This window comes from Myotis nattereri (genome assembly GCF_964212035.1).
Source record: "Myotis nattereri genome assembly, chromosome: 3".
Lineage (NCBI taxonomy): Eukaryota > Metazoa > Chordata > Mammalia > Chiroptera > Vespertilionidae > Myotis > Myotis nattereri.
The window spans coordinates 132,440,420-132,457,946 of record NC_138077.1 but is presented as its reverse complement, the minus strand read 5'-3'; the positions used below and the strand labels follow the sequence as shown (position 1 = coordinate 132,457,946).

Genomic DNA, 17,527 nt, shown 5'->3' with positions numbered 1-17,527 from the left:
ATTGTAGGTTCCCTGCCCAATTTTTCTGAATGAGTAAGGATAGGTAAGCCTCCCAAGACAGGAAGAAATCATGTCTACAGATAGTCACTACGTAATTTAAAAGTTTTGTAACTTATTTTACATTTACCAGAAATCATCAACATTGAGGGACTTTGCCCACTTCAGACTATATGCTATAAATACTTAAGTGCTCTTAAATACCAAACCTTCTAGTAAGTGAATAGCTACAGAATCACTCATCAGAAATAAGAAAACAGGCCTCTCAGCTGCCTGGATTGCAGTGAGTTTCACATGGTGGTAATACCACTGACGTCCCTGTTTCTCAAATAGGGTGGGGGAAAGTGTGGAAAGAATGTAACCTAGGGCTATTTTCTGAATGCAGATGGCTGGTCACTCAGCAGATGATGATAAAAAAAGAACAGCTAAAGCAATGTAAAGTCAGTAAACAATATTTTACTGGAACATTTCATAACACAGAAAATCAGTCTGAAGTGTAAAGTTACTGTCTTACATAAGAAGGACAGACCCATTTCAAAGACTAATATGAATACAATAAATATGGAGTTTACATACTAATTTTACAGACACTCTGCCCCACAGCCATAAAAATTTATACTTAACAGTGCAACATATAATTTAATCTGTTGATTTATTTGACAGGTTTTTCTTACTAAACACAAATAACTACCTGGTTTCATATATATAATATATTTTTATATATATAGATATTCAACAATCTGTACAGTTTCTAAACTTAAAACTCCTAAAAGGCACAATTGTCTATACAACATGTACAAAAATGGCTGGAGCTGACACAAAACAACAATTATTGGTCAAAGTTCATGATTGCACAAAGATTAGTTCTAAGTTTATGTCAGAAAAATGTGCTTTAGGGGAAGGAGGGCTTTCAAAAAAAACTTTAAGTGTTATATAAAAAAAACCAAAAACCCCAAAGAAGCAGCCACTAGGTTGCTATCACAAGCCGGTCCTCGTCGTCGTCACTACTCACGTCGCTGAACTGGGCAGTGGCTTGCCTGCGGGGCAGGGCCGCGGGCCTGGGCACCGGCCTGTCTGGAGCAGGAGTGTGCTGGCCTGCCCGCTCCGGGAAACCTTCAGGATGTGCCTTCAGCAGAGGCTCTGCCGTGGCGGCTGGTCTGCCCTGAACGGGAGGGAGTTCACGCGCAGGCTTCACCTGACTGGCCGAGGCCGCCTTCCCTGTGTCCATTTTACTGGCGCCATCAAGCCTTATGCGGTCTCTTGCAGGGGCAGGTGGATCGAGCACTTTTTTTGCATTTTCCTGCTGGACTTGAGGTGACCCCTGAGGAGATGCGGTCCTGCTGCCCTGGTTCCCACTGGCTATAGAAGTTGGCTTGGGGTGCACCTCGCGTGCCCTGTTTTGGGAAGCTGGTGTTTCGGGGGCTCCCTGTGCATCCACGGTTACTTGACTAACAGAGGGAATTAAAGTAGGCAATGCTATGTTCAAGATCTGGAGGCCGGGGATGTGTGCATGAGGGGCGGCACTGCCCTGGGACGAAGGGTTTGCGGTCAAAACCTGCAGTCCAACAGCATTGAGAGCCAGCCCTGGTGGGTGCGCCTGCGGGGCTATGTTGGCATTGGCGAGGCCTAAGATGTTGACGGTTTCCATGCTCAGTGACGGAAGTGACTGCAAGCCCGGGGTGCTGAGATTCTGAAGGCCTGGCACACGGATTTGGCCAATGGGAATACATGGCACCACACTGCTTAATTCAGCCACTCCAGCGGGATTTGTAGTGCCAGAAACTTCTGTGATCGGATCCCCAGGAGTGCCCACAGTTCTGCGAATTACATTGACAGCAGGAATTGTAAGTTGCATTGGCCCAGCTTGAATGGGTACAAAGGTAGAGTACGTGAGGCCAGCAGGTACCACATGGATTCCCCCGACTGGAACCATATTATAAGGTGTCCTTGACTGCTGCTGGGAATGCAGAGGAAGGTGGCTAAACAAATGAGTCTGGGGAGAAGGCAGGCCTGGAGTCGGTGGGACAGTTATTTGCTGCTTCTGTTCTTGAGTGTCAGGCTGAGGTGAGGCCCCCGGAGGACTCCCCACGGCCGTTTGGAGGCTGAGCTCTGCTGCAGGAGGAAGGCTCACAGAAGATGTGTTCTAAAAGACAAGAGAGAAGAACTCTTCAGGGCAGCGTTTTCTTAGGCACTCAGCTAAAATGTTATTCTTCCTAATGAGGTGAAGGAATGCATATTTGTATTTTATAAAATTATGAGTTTGCTAAAAATTTTATTTTGGTTAAAAACATAAATTTCCAATAGAAAAAAAAAAGACTGCCCTTTTAATCTCTTATTTTCTAGGACAAATAGCAGCACATTTTTGTAAAGTACTTTGCATTTTTTACATTTCCTTGGTATCACCTCTTTTATACTGAAACTGATTCTGCGATGTGGCCATAATTATATTCAGCTTTTGTTGTTTTTATTGCTGGCGACACCAGCTCCACCCTATTTTAGAGATGAGGAGTCATTGAGAAATTGGGATATTAGTTGACAATAAGTATAAACTCAGGTAAGAATTGGAGAATCATTCATTTATAAAATAAAGAGTTGCCATTGATAAAAAGTTCTGTTGGTGGTTTATCCATTCACAAATCTATGAAGTGTCTACTGAAAAGCAGGTTTCCAGGCACTGGCAGGCTGTGAGGGACTCTGGGACAGAGAAGCTTAGAGCACCGGTAACCCATATGAAAGTATGAATGTTAGGAGGAGGAATCTTACCTATCCTCTCATCCATCCAAGTTATCACTTAAATATCAGCTTTCTTTTTTTTTAAATATCTTTTATTGATTTTTTACAGAGAGGAAGGGAGAGGGATAGAGAGCCAGAAACATCAATGAGAGAGAAATATCGATCGGCTGCCTCCTGCACACCTACTGGGGATGTGCTCACAACCAAGGTACATGCCCTTGACCGGAATTGAACCTGGGACCCTTCAGTCCACAGGCCGACGCTCTATCCACTGAGCCAAACTGGTTAGGGCAATATCAACTTTCTTGATATCTATATTACAGAGCTGCATTAACCTACATAATAATTTACTCTAAATATTTAATATTTAAATGTTAATTTAATTTCATTTCAAATTTAGGGAAATCTACAGAAATGCATGCTTTCAAAGTCTTTATTTTTCTCCAGTGTTACCTAGTAAACCACATGAAGAAATAAATCCTAGTGCAACTGTCAGTATATGCTAGAGGACAGAGACCTTTCAATGGCAGGAGAATGTCTTCCTCTAAGAATTACATGTCCCGTGCAGCCGCCAGGCTAAAAGCAAGGAACCATCACAGCGCCCAGGGTGACTTTCCTGAGGCCTGTGTCTGGTCCTGCGCTGGTTCTTGGGCAGGAAGCTTTCCCAAGCGACCACAGTAAGTTGATCATTCAAGCAAAATGAACTTCTTGATACGTTTGTTTGTGTCACATTAACTTTGCCATAGAAACTGGTAGCTGTTTTGCCAACAGGGACAAAGTATAAAACATTTGGATAATCTAGTGCAAATCCATCAGATCGATGCCATTGGAAAAACAACTCAGAACAGCCACAGATAAATATGTCCAAGATTCACGTTCTCAATAGGCACATACACGTTTTTATTTCAAGATGTTAAAAAAAAAGCAAATAAAAATAAATGAGTATATTTTAAAAGATCCATTTGGTTCTTTCACAGATTTATAATACACTATGTGAACTCTGACTAAAACACCTAACCAGAATCAGAAGGAAATAAATATCCTTTGCCCTTTAAATAAAACAAATTAACAAAGAGGCTTAAACACACTGAGTTAGCCATAAGTGAGTAATTTGAGAACATTATTTTCTTAAGCTATTAGGCTCCCCATATTAAATGGGTTAAACAAAAGGAAAACAACAAACCATTTACCTGTATTAAAGCAACAGCCTTTCCGCCCACAGAACTTCTCGGAATTTTGTCTGATTCCGGGTAGTCCACAGACATCTGATGACATGGAGACCTGGGTGCAGCTTCAGGTGACCCAGAAGTGTCTGCAGGAGTAGGTGTCCCATCCTCCTCGCTCGCATGCTGCCTGGTCCTCAGGGGGGACTCTGCCTGCCTGCTGTGGTCTGACTGCACTGTGCTAAGTACGGTCATCTTAGTGGGCAATGCTCTGGGCAGAATGTCCATTGGGTCCATGTGGACCCCAGAAAAGCAATCGGTGATTCTGATGTCCTCGTCAGCACCCATGGAGTCCTGAAGGCTATTTCTAGATGGAAGATGCTGCGGGCTAGCCGTGGCGGAGGGAGCTGCCGAAAGAACGGATTCTGCCTGGCTGTCTTCATCATCATCTTCATTTTCATTATCATCCTCATCTGGACCATCAGACTCCTCAAGATCGTACCCAGACCGCTCGTAACCGAATCTTTGCCTATCGTCTAATAAAAACAACCAAGAGGGTATGTTACAGAATGTTTTGCAACTGGACAAATGCAGTCTTTTATTTTTTTTTCATAAGCTTGGCAATACTGTGAGGAATATAAAAGACAAGGACTCTACCCACAAAAAGCCTGCAATTTAGTCGAGGAGAATGACATGGGGCAAAAATGAATGAGTCAATCAGTGCAGCAGGAATCAGAGAAGTGAGGCACTAATAGTGGCATGGCCAGGGCAGGCTTTGCTGCAGATGCAGAACATGAAATGAGCTTCGAAAAAGCGGACAGGCAGAGGGTCATATATAAAAAACATCACAATAAAGATCTCAAATATATTTATAAAATCCCCCCCCCCCGAAAAGACTGAACTATATTAAAAAATTTAACAGATTTCAATACAATTTTTTCCTGAGTTCTTTATATATAGTTCTTTGTATTTTCCTTTTATTGAACAAATTAAAAATAAACTAAATAAAAACAAAATGGCATTTCATATTTATAAGCAGAGTAATTTTCCTTAATACTTAAATAGTATTTTTGACATGTTTGTATGTTCTGATTAGTAATAATCTCTCATATTTAAGTCTCCTTTTACTTTCTTTTACTAAGGTGCTAAATTTTCCTATCATTTTTGTTCTATGATGATTCAATCCACCCCTCCCAGGAAGGGGAATCTTAACTAAAAATCATTCACAACAGCTTCAGAAGGTCAAGTGAGACTGTGTCCGATGAGGAATTTTCAAGATGGTCCAACAAAGTCTCAAAATTTTCATTAGCTCATAAACTTTATCTAGTCAACATCTTGCAAAGTTAGAGGCTCTTTCCCTTAGAAAATAAATTTTAAAAGTTAACTAGGAAAAGAATACAAAACACCTACAGGCATTTCTTCCTCATTGAGCTGAATTGAGAAGATACCAGACCATGTGCAGTTTAGCTGAGATACATTGTGCACTTATATGTACATTTTTAAAAAGAAGAAAATGTAAATAAAGAAATACGCAATCGGTATATCTCCTGGCTTTCCCAAATGGTCTGTATATTAATTTATTTTACCATTTTTTTTCTATATTACAAAGTTCTTTGAGAAAAGTTTCAAAAGCTCAGCACCAACATTTGCAGGTAATTTCTAAGGTGGAACAGACTGCAGCTTTTATGTGTTTATCCCAAGCACATGTTATTTTATAATTAAAACGATCAAAGATAAAACATATGCATAGAGGTTCCTTTAACATGTGATTTCATAAGCTTTTTGTTTTAAGGGTTCTACTATTTTGTTGTAAAGTAATAAATAAATAATACTAATTTATTGAGTCCTAGCGGGTGCCAATGCTGGAAATGGAATGGGTGATTTCTGGGTAAATGTCCTGATCTCTGCTTCAATAATACCTCCCCTATACTGTCTGATATTTGGAATTCTAAAATTAGAGTCATTCCCAATTTGTTTTAAATTTGCCACAGTAGTGCCAAATTAGATATATTTTTAGAGAGGCCTTTTCTTTTAAAGGGGAAAGTAGAAAATAAAAACAGAAGAAGCTGGATGACTGGGAGGACAGGGAACCAAGAGGGGGCTGATTTCATTACAGACCAACCTGCTGCAAAGTAGGGAGTTACTTTACCTTAAAAATTATTACTTTTTTCTTTTTTAAAAAGTGGGCCTAACTTTAAATTTATGACTTTTCCAAAATTCATCATAAAGCTCAGGTCCCAGCTAATCAAATAGCTCAAACTCTAAGCAGAGACAGTGTCTGTAGGAAGACTGAAGACACAAGCTTCTTTCATCGGGGGTAGATAAAACAGGATACTGGGCAATGGAAGTCTGCTAAGTAGCTGAAAGATTGATCAGAGTCAAGTGAGGACTGGCAGGATTGTGTACATACTCTGGGGCTACACTCTCTTGCAGCTCAATGCCATGAACCCCACCGAAGTGTTCACAGAAAAGAGCACCAAGTGTCCACTGTGGTCCAGAGCTAGGAGAAAAGGAGCAGCAGCCATATAGGAGGGCAAGGAATTCCATCTGAATCCATCTCCTCTCTCTCCACTAGAGGAGAAAAACCTTTCCCTGTATTGGGAAAGGCAATACGCATGAGTTGCCCTTAGAAATTCACTGTTGTGAGGAAGGGAAATGAATAGGAGAGAAGATACAACTCTACTCCTTGAGGAGGAATAGATTATCAGCTGAAGGGGGATAGGAAGGAGAACGAGAGGGCCACAGCCCAGAAATTTAAGAACACAGTACCTGTAGAAGACTGAGGCTAGATTAACACAGTGATGGCACACAATCTCCTCATCACCCCTTAATGCCAAGCTAAAAAGCTTTATGTGACTAGTGACCACAAAATACTGCTAGGAGAGAGGCAGCAGAACAACAATGTACAGAGCAACCATCTGTGAGGCACGATACAAAGAGAAGACCTAAAATTAGAATTGAATAGGCATTGGTCTTGCAGTCCATCTTCCAATACAAACACGAAGTATCTCTACAGGAATTTGATGCCTCTGGTGCACTAAGGGTAGCCACATCAAACAAGAAATCTCTCAACCCCAGTCCAACTAGAAAAATTCCCATACTAGGCCTAGCAGAAGTAGTGGCATGCCCATTACCAGGCTAAAATACTATTTACATTAGTCTGTGCCACCTTGTACAAGATGTCAAACTTTCAACAAAAATTACTAGGCACACAAAAGGCAAGGAAAAAACATTACTTAAAAGAGGAAAAGCAGTCAGAACCAGTCAATATGACACAGATGCTACAATTGACAGATAATTTAAAATAATTCTAATTAATATGTTAAAAACTTTAATGGGAAAGGTGGACAACATACAATATCAAAGGGGAACTTCAGATGAGAGATGGAAACTAAAAAAAAGAACAAATGAAATGCTACATATGAAAAACAAAGTAACAAAAAAGTTTCAAACCCAGAATTCTATCCCCATTGAAAATAATTTTCAAAGATGAAAGCAATTCAGATTTTCTTAGAAAAACAAAAGGAGGGGTTTCACTGCCAGTCGACCATAATCCATGTTAAAGAAATTTCTTTAGGCAGAAAGAATACGGTAGCAAATGGAAACTTGGATCTACACTAAAAAATAAAAAAACATCAAAAATAGAAAAAATTAAGGTAAAATAAATTTTTATAAATTTAAATTGCTCTTAATATAACTGAATGTTTACAGCAAAGCAGTAACAATGTACTATATGTTTACAGCATCACATGCAGACGTAAAAGACAAGACAACAATAGCACAAAAGATGGAAAGAATCTGTGAATATACTGTTATAAAGTCTTTACACTACATGTAAAACAATGTAATATTACTTAAAGGTAGACAACTAAAATTTTTAAAAGGTACAAATAACAAGTCAATAAAGAAGATAAAATAGAATTATAAAAATGCTCAATTAAGGTATAAAAAGAAAACAAATAAAAAATAGCTGGCAAGATGGTAAGTTCTAATCCAACTGTATGAACATTAAAAGGAATGGTCTAACACATGAATTAAAACAGAGACCTTGCAGACTGGATAAAAAAGTTAAGTTTCAGATATATACTATGTACAAAAACTCCATTTTAAATATCTAAACTAATAAAAGGGTAATATTCTAATTAGGGTGGATGTCTACAGGACGTCCATTCTGACAAAGCCACAGTGACTGTGAGGCCCGGGGCTCATGGCAGCTGTGGGCTCAGACCAGCTGGGAGGCCTGGGGCTCACGGCAGCCATAGGCTCAGGCAGCTGCAAGGTCTGGAGGCTGTGAGGCCTGGGGCTTAGGCCTCACAGCTGTTGTGGCCGGCAATGGTAGCAGCAGTGGGGTGATGGGGGCGGTGCCTTCTCCTGATCATCCCAATGGCCTCCCACAGAGGAAGCGGGCCTAAGCTGTCAGCAGGACATCCCCTGAGGGCTCCCAGACTGTGAGAGGGGGCAGGCCGGATTGAGGGACCACCCCCTCCCCCCCAGTGAACGAATTTTTGAGCACCTGGCCTCTAGTACATATATAAATAGATTAAAAGTAAAGTTTGGAAAAAGATACACTTTAAATCAGCAGTTGCCAACCTTTCAGACGTCACGGACCACCAGTTGGCAAATATCATTAACTAAATTGGGAGACAACGAAACAATCCCCAGAGGAATTGCCAAGAAAGGAAATAAGTGAAACTGAGGCATGCAATGTGTCAGAAAAAGAATTCAGAGTAACAGTCATATAGTTCATAAACTAGATGAATGAGAAAATCACCAATCTAGGTGATTGTTGCTCTCTTTCTAATTCCTGAGCAAAAATCAGGAAGATATCAAAAGTGATATAGCTACAATCAAAAATACGATGGAAGGTTTAAACAGTAGACTAGAAGAAGCAGAGGACTGAATTAGTGAGTTAGAAGATAAGGTAGAGGAATAAGCCCCATCTGAACAACAAACGGAAAGAAAAATTAAAAGCAGGAGGAGACCCTACGGGAGCTTTGGGACAACATGAAATGAAGTAACATATGTATAATAAGGGTGCCAGAGGACAAGAAGAGCATCAAGGATTAGAGAACCTATTTGAAGAAATAAAGACAGAAAACTTCCCTGATATGGGAAAGAAAAAGTCACACAAGTACAGAGAGTCCCAAGCAAGATGAACCCAAAAAGACCCACACCAAGACATGTCGTAATTACAATAGCAAATGCTAACAACAAAGAGAGAATCTTAAAGGCTGCAAGGGAGAGACAGAGAGTTACCTCAAAGGATCTCCCATCAGATTATCAAATGATTTCTCAACAGAAACAAATCAGGCCAGAAGGGAATGGAATGAAGTATACAAAGTGATGCAAAGCAAAGGACTGAGTCCAAGAATACTCTATCCAGAAAGACTATCAATCAAAATTGAAGGGGAAATCAAGTGCTTTGCAGACAAATAAAGGCTAAAAGAGTTTATCACTACCAAGCCAGCAATGCAAGATATGCTAAAGTGAATGTTGTAAAAAGAAGAAATAGAAAGGGAAGAAGGAACATGGGCATAAAGAATAGAAATGGCTATAAACAAGTACCTATCAATAATAACATTAAATGTAAATGGAATAAATGCTCCAATCAAAAGACATCAAGTGGCTGAATGGATAAGAAAATATGACCCATATATATGCTGTCTACAAGAGACCCACTTCAGAACAAGGGACTCACACAGACTGAAAGTGAAGGAATGGAAAAATATATTTCAGGTATCTGACAAAATAGAAGTGAAGACCATAACAAGAGACAAAATGAAGACCATAACAAGAGACAAGGAAGGCCACTTCACAATTCTAAAGGGGCCGATATAACAAGAGGATATAACTCTGGTAAACATATATGCACCCAATCCAGGAGCACCCAAATACATAAAAAACTTCAGGAAGATATCAGGGGAGAGACTGATATAGTAGGAGACTTTATACCCCATTGACAACACTGGATAAATCCTCTAGACAAAAAAATCAGCAAAGAAACAGCAATCCTAAATGACTCACTAGATCACATGGGCTTAACTGACATCTTCAGAACATTCCACACCAAAGCTACAGAATATACATTCTTCTCAAGAACACATGGGACATGTTCAAAGATAGACCCCATAAGAGTGCACAGGCAAAGTCTCTCCAAATTCATGAAGATTGAAATCACATCAAGCATCTTTTCAGATCACAATGGCATAATATTAGAAATAAACTACAATAAAAACAATCACAAAAATTCAAACACTTAGAGGCTGAATACCATTCTACTAAACAATGAGTGGGTTACAAAAGGAATCAAAGAAGAAAAACAAACAAACATCCTGGAAACAAATGACAATGAAAACACAACAATCCAAAATCTATGGGACACAGTGAAAGCAGTCCTGAGAGGGAAGTTCATAGCAGTACAGGCCTACCTGAAAAAAACAAGAAAAACTGGTAATAAACCATCTAACTATGGAAGTTAAAGAATTAGAAAGAGAGCAACAAGAAAATCCAAGAGTGAGCAGAAGACAGGAAATAATAATGATCAGAGTGGAAATAAATGACGTAGAGACTAAAAAAAACCCCCAAAAACAAAACAATACAAAAGATCAATGAAACCAAGAGCTGGTTCTTTAAAAGGATAAACAAGATTGATGAACCTTTAGCCAGGCTCACCAAGAAGCAAACAGAGAGGACCCAAATAAACAAAATCAGAAACAAAAGAGGCAAAATAACAACAGACCCCACAGAAATATGAAGAATCTTTAAAAAAATACTATGAGCAACAAACTGGTCAACCCAGAAGAAATGGACATGTTCCTAGAAAAATACCACCTTCCAAAACTCAACCAGGAGGAATAAAAATCTGAATAGGCCAATATCTACGGAGGAAATTGAAGCAGTAATAAAAAAACTTCCAACAAACAAAATCCCTGGACCAGACAGCTTCACAGCGGAGTTTTATCAAACATTCATAGAAGAAATAAAACCTATCTTCCTCAGACTACTCTGAAAAATTCAAGAGGAAGGCAAACTTCCAAGCTCTTTCTATGAAGCCAGCATTACCCTAATCCTAAAACCAGATAAAAACAATACAAAGAAAGAGAATTACAGGCCAATATCCCTCATGAACATAGATGCCAAAATTCTCAACGAAATTCTAGCAAATTGAATCCAGCATTACATTAGAAAGATCATACACCATGACCAAGTGGGATTTATTCCAGGGATGAAAGGATGGTACAATATCCACAAATCAATAAACGTGATACACCACATAAACAAATTGAGAGATAAAAACCATACAATCATATCAATTGATGCAGAAAAAGCATTTGACAATATCCAACACCCTTTCTTGATAAAAACTCTCAGCAAGGTGGGAATAGAAGGATCATACCTCAACATAATATAAGCCTTATATGACAAATCTACAGCCAACATCATACTCAATGGGCAAAAACTAAAACCATTTCCCCTAAGACCGTGGTCGGCAAACAGCAGCTTGCGAACCACATGCGGCTCTTTGGCCCCTTGAGTGTGGCTCTTCCACAAAATACCACGTGCGGGTGAGCATGTACAGTGTGAATGAAACTTTGTGGCCCATGCGCAGAAGTCGGTATTTTGTGCAAGAGCCGGTATTTTGTGGAAGAGCCACACTCAAGGAGCCAAAGAGCTGCACGTGGCTCGCGAGCCATGGTTTGCCAAGCTGCAGTTTGCCGACCACTGCCCTAAGAACAGGAACAAGACAGGGATGGCCACTCTCACCACTCCTGTTTGAGATAGTACTGGAAGTACGAGCCATGGTGATAAGACAAGAAGAAGAAATAAAAGGCATCCAAATTGGAAAGGAAGAAGTAAAATTGTCCTTATTCGCAGATGACATGATATTGTACATAGAAAACCCTAAAGACTCCATCAAAAAACTACTAGGCTTAATAAATGAATTCGGCAATGTAGCAGGATACAAAATTAATACCCAGAAGTCTAAGGCTTTTGTATACACCAATAATGAACTCACAGAAACTAGAAAAGCAATCACATTTACCATTGCAACAAAAAAATTAAGATAGCTATGAATAAAGGAGTCAAAGGACCTGTACTCAGAAAATTACAGGACATTGAAAAAAGAAATAGAGGAAAACATAAACAAATGGAAGAATATACCGTGTTCATGGATTGGTAAAATCAACATCATCAAAATGTCCATACTACCCAAAGCAATCTATAAATTCAATTCAATCCCCATTAAAATACCAACGGAATACTTCAAAGACCTAGAACAATCTCTCAAAAAATTCATCTGGAATAAAAAAAGACCCCGAATAGCTGCAGCGATCCTGAGAAAGAACAAAGTAGGTGGGATCTCAATACCAGATATCAAGCTGTATTACAAAGCCACTGTTCTCAAAACTGCCTGGTACTGGCACAAAAACAGACATATCGATCAATGGAATAGAACAGAAAATCCAGAAATTGACCCGAACCAATATGCTCAATTAATATTTGACAAAGGAGGCAAGAACATACAATGGAGTCAAGACAGTCTCTTCAATAAATGGTGTTGGGAAAATTGGACAGATACATGCAAAAAAATGAAACTAGACCACCAACTTACACCATACACAAAAATAAACTCAAAATGGATAAAGGACTTAAACGTAAGATGGGAAACTATAAAAATCTTAGAAGAATCCACAGGCAGCAAAATCTCAGACATATGCCAAAGCAGTATATTCACCAATACAGCTCCTAGGGCAATGGAAACTAAGGAGAAAATAAACAAATGGGACTACATCAAAATAAAAAGCTTCTGCACAGCATAAGAAACCATCAACAGAGCAACAAGAAAGCCCACTGCATGGGAGAACATATTTACCAATGTCATCTCTGATAAGGCTTTAATCTCCAACATTTACAGGGAACTCATACAACTTAACAAAAGGAAGATAAACAATCCAATCATTGAGCAGTGTTCTTGGTAACTTGGGTAATAAGAATCAAAGAAGGTATTCTAGAGGGAAACCAAGATGGCGGCATAGGTTAACGCCGGAGATTGCTGCCTCGAACAACCACTTCAAAAAACAACTAAAAGACGGAACGGACATCATCCAGAACCACAGGAAGGCTGGCTGAGTGGAAATTCTACAACTAGGAGAAAGAGAATATCATACCCAGAATCAGAGGAGGCGCAGTGCTGAAGTGAAATACTAAGGTGCGGGGTGCACGCGGAGTGGGCTGGAGGCGGAGGGCGCGGTTGTTGTTTTCAATCAGGAGGGAGTTTCAGACTCTGAGCTCCAGATCTGGGTGAGTCTCTAGGGACCCAGACTCAAACGGGAGAAGCGGGACTGTCTGGCTTCAGTCGGAACTCGAAGGCAGCTTTCTCTCCAAGGTTTGCAGCGGTTGCTGGGACTCTGTGAAGCAGAGCCCCTAGGGACAGAACTGAGAGCAGCCATAACTGTTCGCTCCGGCCCGCCCTGTAGATCCCCGGGGACCCGCCCCGCCGAAGCCCTGCGCAGAGCCATTTGCCAGATAGCCTCAGTTGAACGCTAGATTAGCACCGCCCTAAAGATCCAGCACAGAAACTCTCCCACTGCAGACACAGTGGACTCTCATAGCCAGTAAGCCTGGAGGTCAAATCACCCCTGGTATTCCCGACAACAATCAAGGCTTAACTACAACAAGACTGCCCACAAAGACCACTAGGGGGTGCACCAAGAAAGCATAAAAAATGCGGAGACAAAGAAACAGGACAAAACTGTCAATGGAGGATATGAACCACACTTTTAAGGTCTCTTAAGAACTGTCTAGAAGCCGCCAATAAATGTAGTGAGATCCTCAAGAAATCTAATGAGACCCTCGATGTTATGATAGAGAACCAACTAGAAATTAAGCATACACGGACTGAAATAACGAATACTATACAGACTCCCAACAGCAGACCAGAGGAGCGCAAGAATCAAGGCAAAGATTTGAAATGCGAAGAAGCAAAAAACACCCAACCAGAAAAGCAAAATGAAAAAAGAATCCAAAAATACGAAGATAGTGTAAGGAGCCTCTGGGACAACTTCAAGCGTACCAACATCAGAATTATAGGGGTGCCAGAAGATGAGAGAGAGCAAGATATTGAAAACCTATTTGAAGAAATAATGACAGAAAACTTCCCCCACCTGGTGAAAGAAATAGACTTACAGGTCCAGGAAGCGCAGAGAACCCCAAACAAAAGGAATCCAAAGAGGACCACACCAAGACACATCATAATTAAAATGCCAAGAGCAAAAGACAAAGAGAGAATCTTAAAAGCAGCAAGAGAAAGAAACTCAGTTACCTACAAGGGAATACCCATATGACTGTCAGCTGATTTCTCAACAGAAATTTTGCAGGCCAGAAGGGAATGGCAAGAAATATTCAAAGTGATGAATACCAAAAACCTACAACCAAGATTACTTTATCCAGCAACGCTATCATTCAGAACTGAAGGTCAGATAAAGAGCTTCAGAGATAAGGAAAAGCTAAAGGAGTTCATCACCACCAAACCAGTATTATATGAAATGCTGAAAGGTATCCTTTAAGAAGAGAAAGAAGAAGAAAAAGGTAAAGATACAAATTATGAACAACAAACATGCATCTATCAACAAGTGAATCTAAGAATCAAGTGAATAAATAATCTGGTGATCATAATAGAATCAGGGACATAGAAAAGGAATGGACTGACTATTCTTGGGGGTAAAGGGGTGTGGGAGATGCGGGAAGAGACTGGACAAAAATCGTGCACCTATGGATGAGGACAGTGGGTGGGGAATGAGGGTGGAGGGTGGGGCGGGAACTGGGAAGAGGGGAGTTATGGGGGGAAAAAAGAGGAACAAATGTAATAATCTGAACAATAAAGATTTAACTAAAAAAACAAAAAAAAAAAATCCAATCAAAAAATGGGCAAAGGACCTAAATAGACACTTTTCAAAAGAGGACATACAGAAAGCCAAGAGACATGAAAATAAGGCTCAAAGTCACTAACCATCTGAGAGATGCAAATCAAAACAACAATACGGTACCATCTCACACCTGTCAGAATGGCTATCGGCAACAAATCAACAAATGACAAGTGCTGGAGAGGATGCAGAGAAAAAGGAACCGTCGTGCACTGCTGGTGGGAATGCAGACTGGTGCAGTCATTATGGAAAACACTAAGGCGTTTCCTCAAGAAATTAAAAATGGAACTCCCATTTGACCCAGTAATACCACCTGTAGGAATATATCCCAAGAAAACAGAAACACCAATCGGAAAGGATTTATGCACTCCTATGTTCATAGCAGCACAATTCACCATAGCTAAGATTTGGAAATAGCCTAAGTGCCCATCAGCAGATGAGTGGATTAAAAAACTGTGGTACATCTACACAATGGAATACTATGCTGCTGTAAAAAAGAGGGAATTCTTACCACTTGCAACAGCATAAATGGAACTGGAGAGCATTATGCTAAGCAAAATAAGCCAGTCAGAGAAAGATATGACAGTCAGAGTGATATCACATGATCTCACTCATTTGTGGAATATAAAGAACATCATAAACTGATAAACAAAAATAGATACAGAGATAAAGAAGCATCAAACAGACTGTCAAATTTCAGCGGGAAGGCAGGGGAGTGTTGGTGAGGGGTAAGAAATCAACCAAAGGACTTGTATGCATGCATATAAGCCTAACCAATGGACACAGACACTGGGGTGGTGAGGGCATGTGGTGGAGGGTTGAGCGGGGGGCGGGGGCGGGGGGGAGGTCAATGGGTAAAAAGCAGACATATGTACCACTATTTGTAATACTTCAAACAATAAAAAAATAAAAAGTAAATAAATAAATAAAAGTATAGTCAATAAGCTAGCTTATAAATATGCATGAGTTAGGTACAGACATAAAAAGCTTCATATAATCATTTGATTATGAATAGCAGAATATATGAAATGCAGCCTCTGGATGCATGTGGCTCTCTGACTGTTCTTGTAGATAGTTTTACTGGAACCGCCAGGCTCCTTAGTTTACATGTAGTCTATGGCAGGTTTTGCACCACAACCACAGAGTTTTATGGTTACAACAGAGACTGTATGGCCTCAAAAGCCTAAACTAAAATAGTTGCAATTAGGTCCTCTACAGTGAAAGTTTGCCAACATCTATACTCTATTTCATGATTAAACCTTACAACCACCCTGTGATGGAGCTGAAATCAAACTTACACAAGGAAGTGAAGGAATTTATATAGGACTAGAAGACATGGAAGCCAGAATTTAAAACCAGGTTTTTATACATTTATGAATCCCATCATTAATCCAATTAGATAAGGTGACTTCAGCATTATATTACAACTGTTTTTTCTTGGCTTATACAACAGACTGTGAAACTGCAAGAGGATAAGCTGGTTTAGCCCATGAATCCCCCAGGCACTTGGGGACAGAAGGAACCCACACACTTGCTTAACACATTCATAAATACATGGCCCTTTAAAGTTCTATTTAATTTACAACCTCCAAATACATTCCCCCTCATTATCAATAAATTCTTCCAAAATGCAGTACAATTTTACATAAGTTTAATTCCTTTATTTTTTGTGTGAATTAAATTCATGAGGAAAAAGAGGTATGCAATGCAGTAATACTGTTTCAAAAGCAAATGTTTTGATAAATTTATGTCAAACATCTTCCTACAGATGTATTTCAAAAGTATCTTTTGAAGGTCAGTTGGATGAACTGCACCCTGCCCTCCCAGCACTGCCAGACAGTGACACCTACTGGAAGAGTCTGATCCAGAGGCAGCACAGGAAGCCTTTCAGGACAGGCTGCACAGGGTCCTCAACACCGCTCCCAGCACCAGCCCCAGCCCCCTGCCCCCAGCCCCAGCCCCCTGTCCCGAGCCCCAGCCCCAGCTCCTATTCCAACCCCCTGCCCTCAGCCCCAGCCTTAGCCCCAGCCCCTATTCCAGCCCCTAGCCCCAGCCCCAGCCACAGCCCCGGCATTCTTTGTTGTAGTTTGCTTGTTTTTGTTTTTCTCATCTGTCTAGAAATATTACTTTGAAATCCAGACAAACCAAAAGCAACCTGAGGAAAATAACTTTTTAAAAGCATGTAACTGCTGCAGTAATGCTTTTTTTGTTTTTGTTTTTAAAGATGAAAACATCATTAAGAACAATGGGCCAGAGTTTAATATTTTTCACTTTAGGAAGTAAACCATAAGACTATCACATATGTGCCACTCATTAATGATATAATACTTTATTTTAACTCTAACTCCTAAGCCCTATCTATTCTTGTTTCATATTATGCCTGAAAATTTTTCTTAAAAAGGAATAATAGTTTTCCATAAAAATCCATTCTACATAAAAATACACACTACAGCTTTTATTTAGATGTTTTATAAACACCACTTAGATTATTTTTAAGGGCCAGTGTGATGGAGGCTTTAAATCCTGTGATCTAAGATCATCATTTTACACACGTTATCAAGAATAATGTTTCTAGTTATTCTGCCGTATTGAATGGCTCCCGCAATTTGACAGTTGAAGGCACATTATTAACATTCCTCATATTGAAGTCAGCATTCTGTTGACAAAAACATTCTCTGGATCAAGGCACAAAAAGTAAATAGCTGGCAG

At 39.9% G+C, this 17,527-nt stretch overlaps 1 protein-coding gene across 1 annotated transcript in view; it reads right to left on the bottom strand.

Annotated features, from left to right (window-relative positions):
• Positions 1 to 823: 823 nt before the first annotated feature.
• Positions 824 to 17,527, bottom strand: part of HIVEP1 (HIVEP zinc finger 1) — a 173,275-nt gene continuing 156,571 nt past the window's right edge. Inside the window, exons 7-8 of the mRNA XM_081087288.1 lie at positions 3,921 to 4,429; positions 824 to 2,140 (exon numbers count right to left, since the gene is read on the bottom strand). Coding sequence (XP_080943414.1) covers positions 965 to 2,140; positions 3,921 to 4,429 — 1,685 coding nt within the window. The 3' untranslated portion in view covers positions 824 to 964. The remainder of the gene's footprint in view (positions 2,141 to 3,920; positions 4,430 to 17,527) is intronic.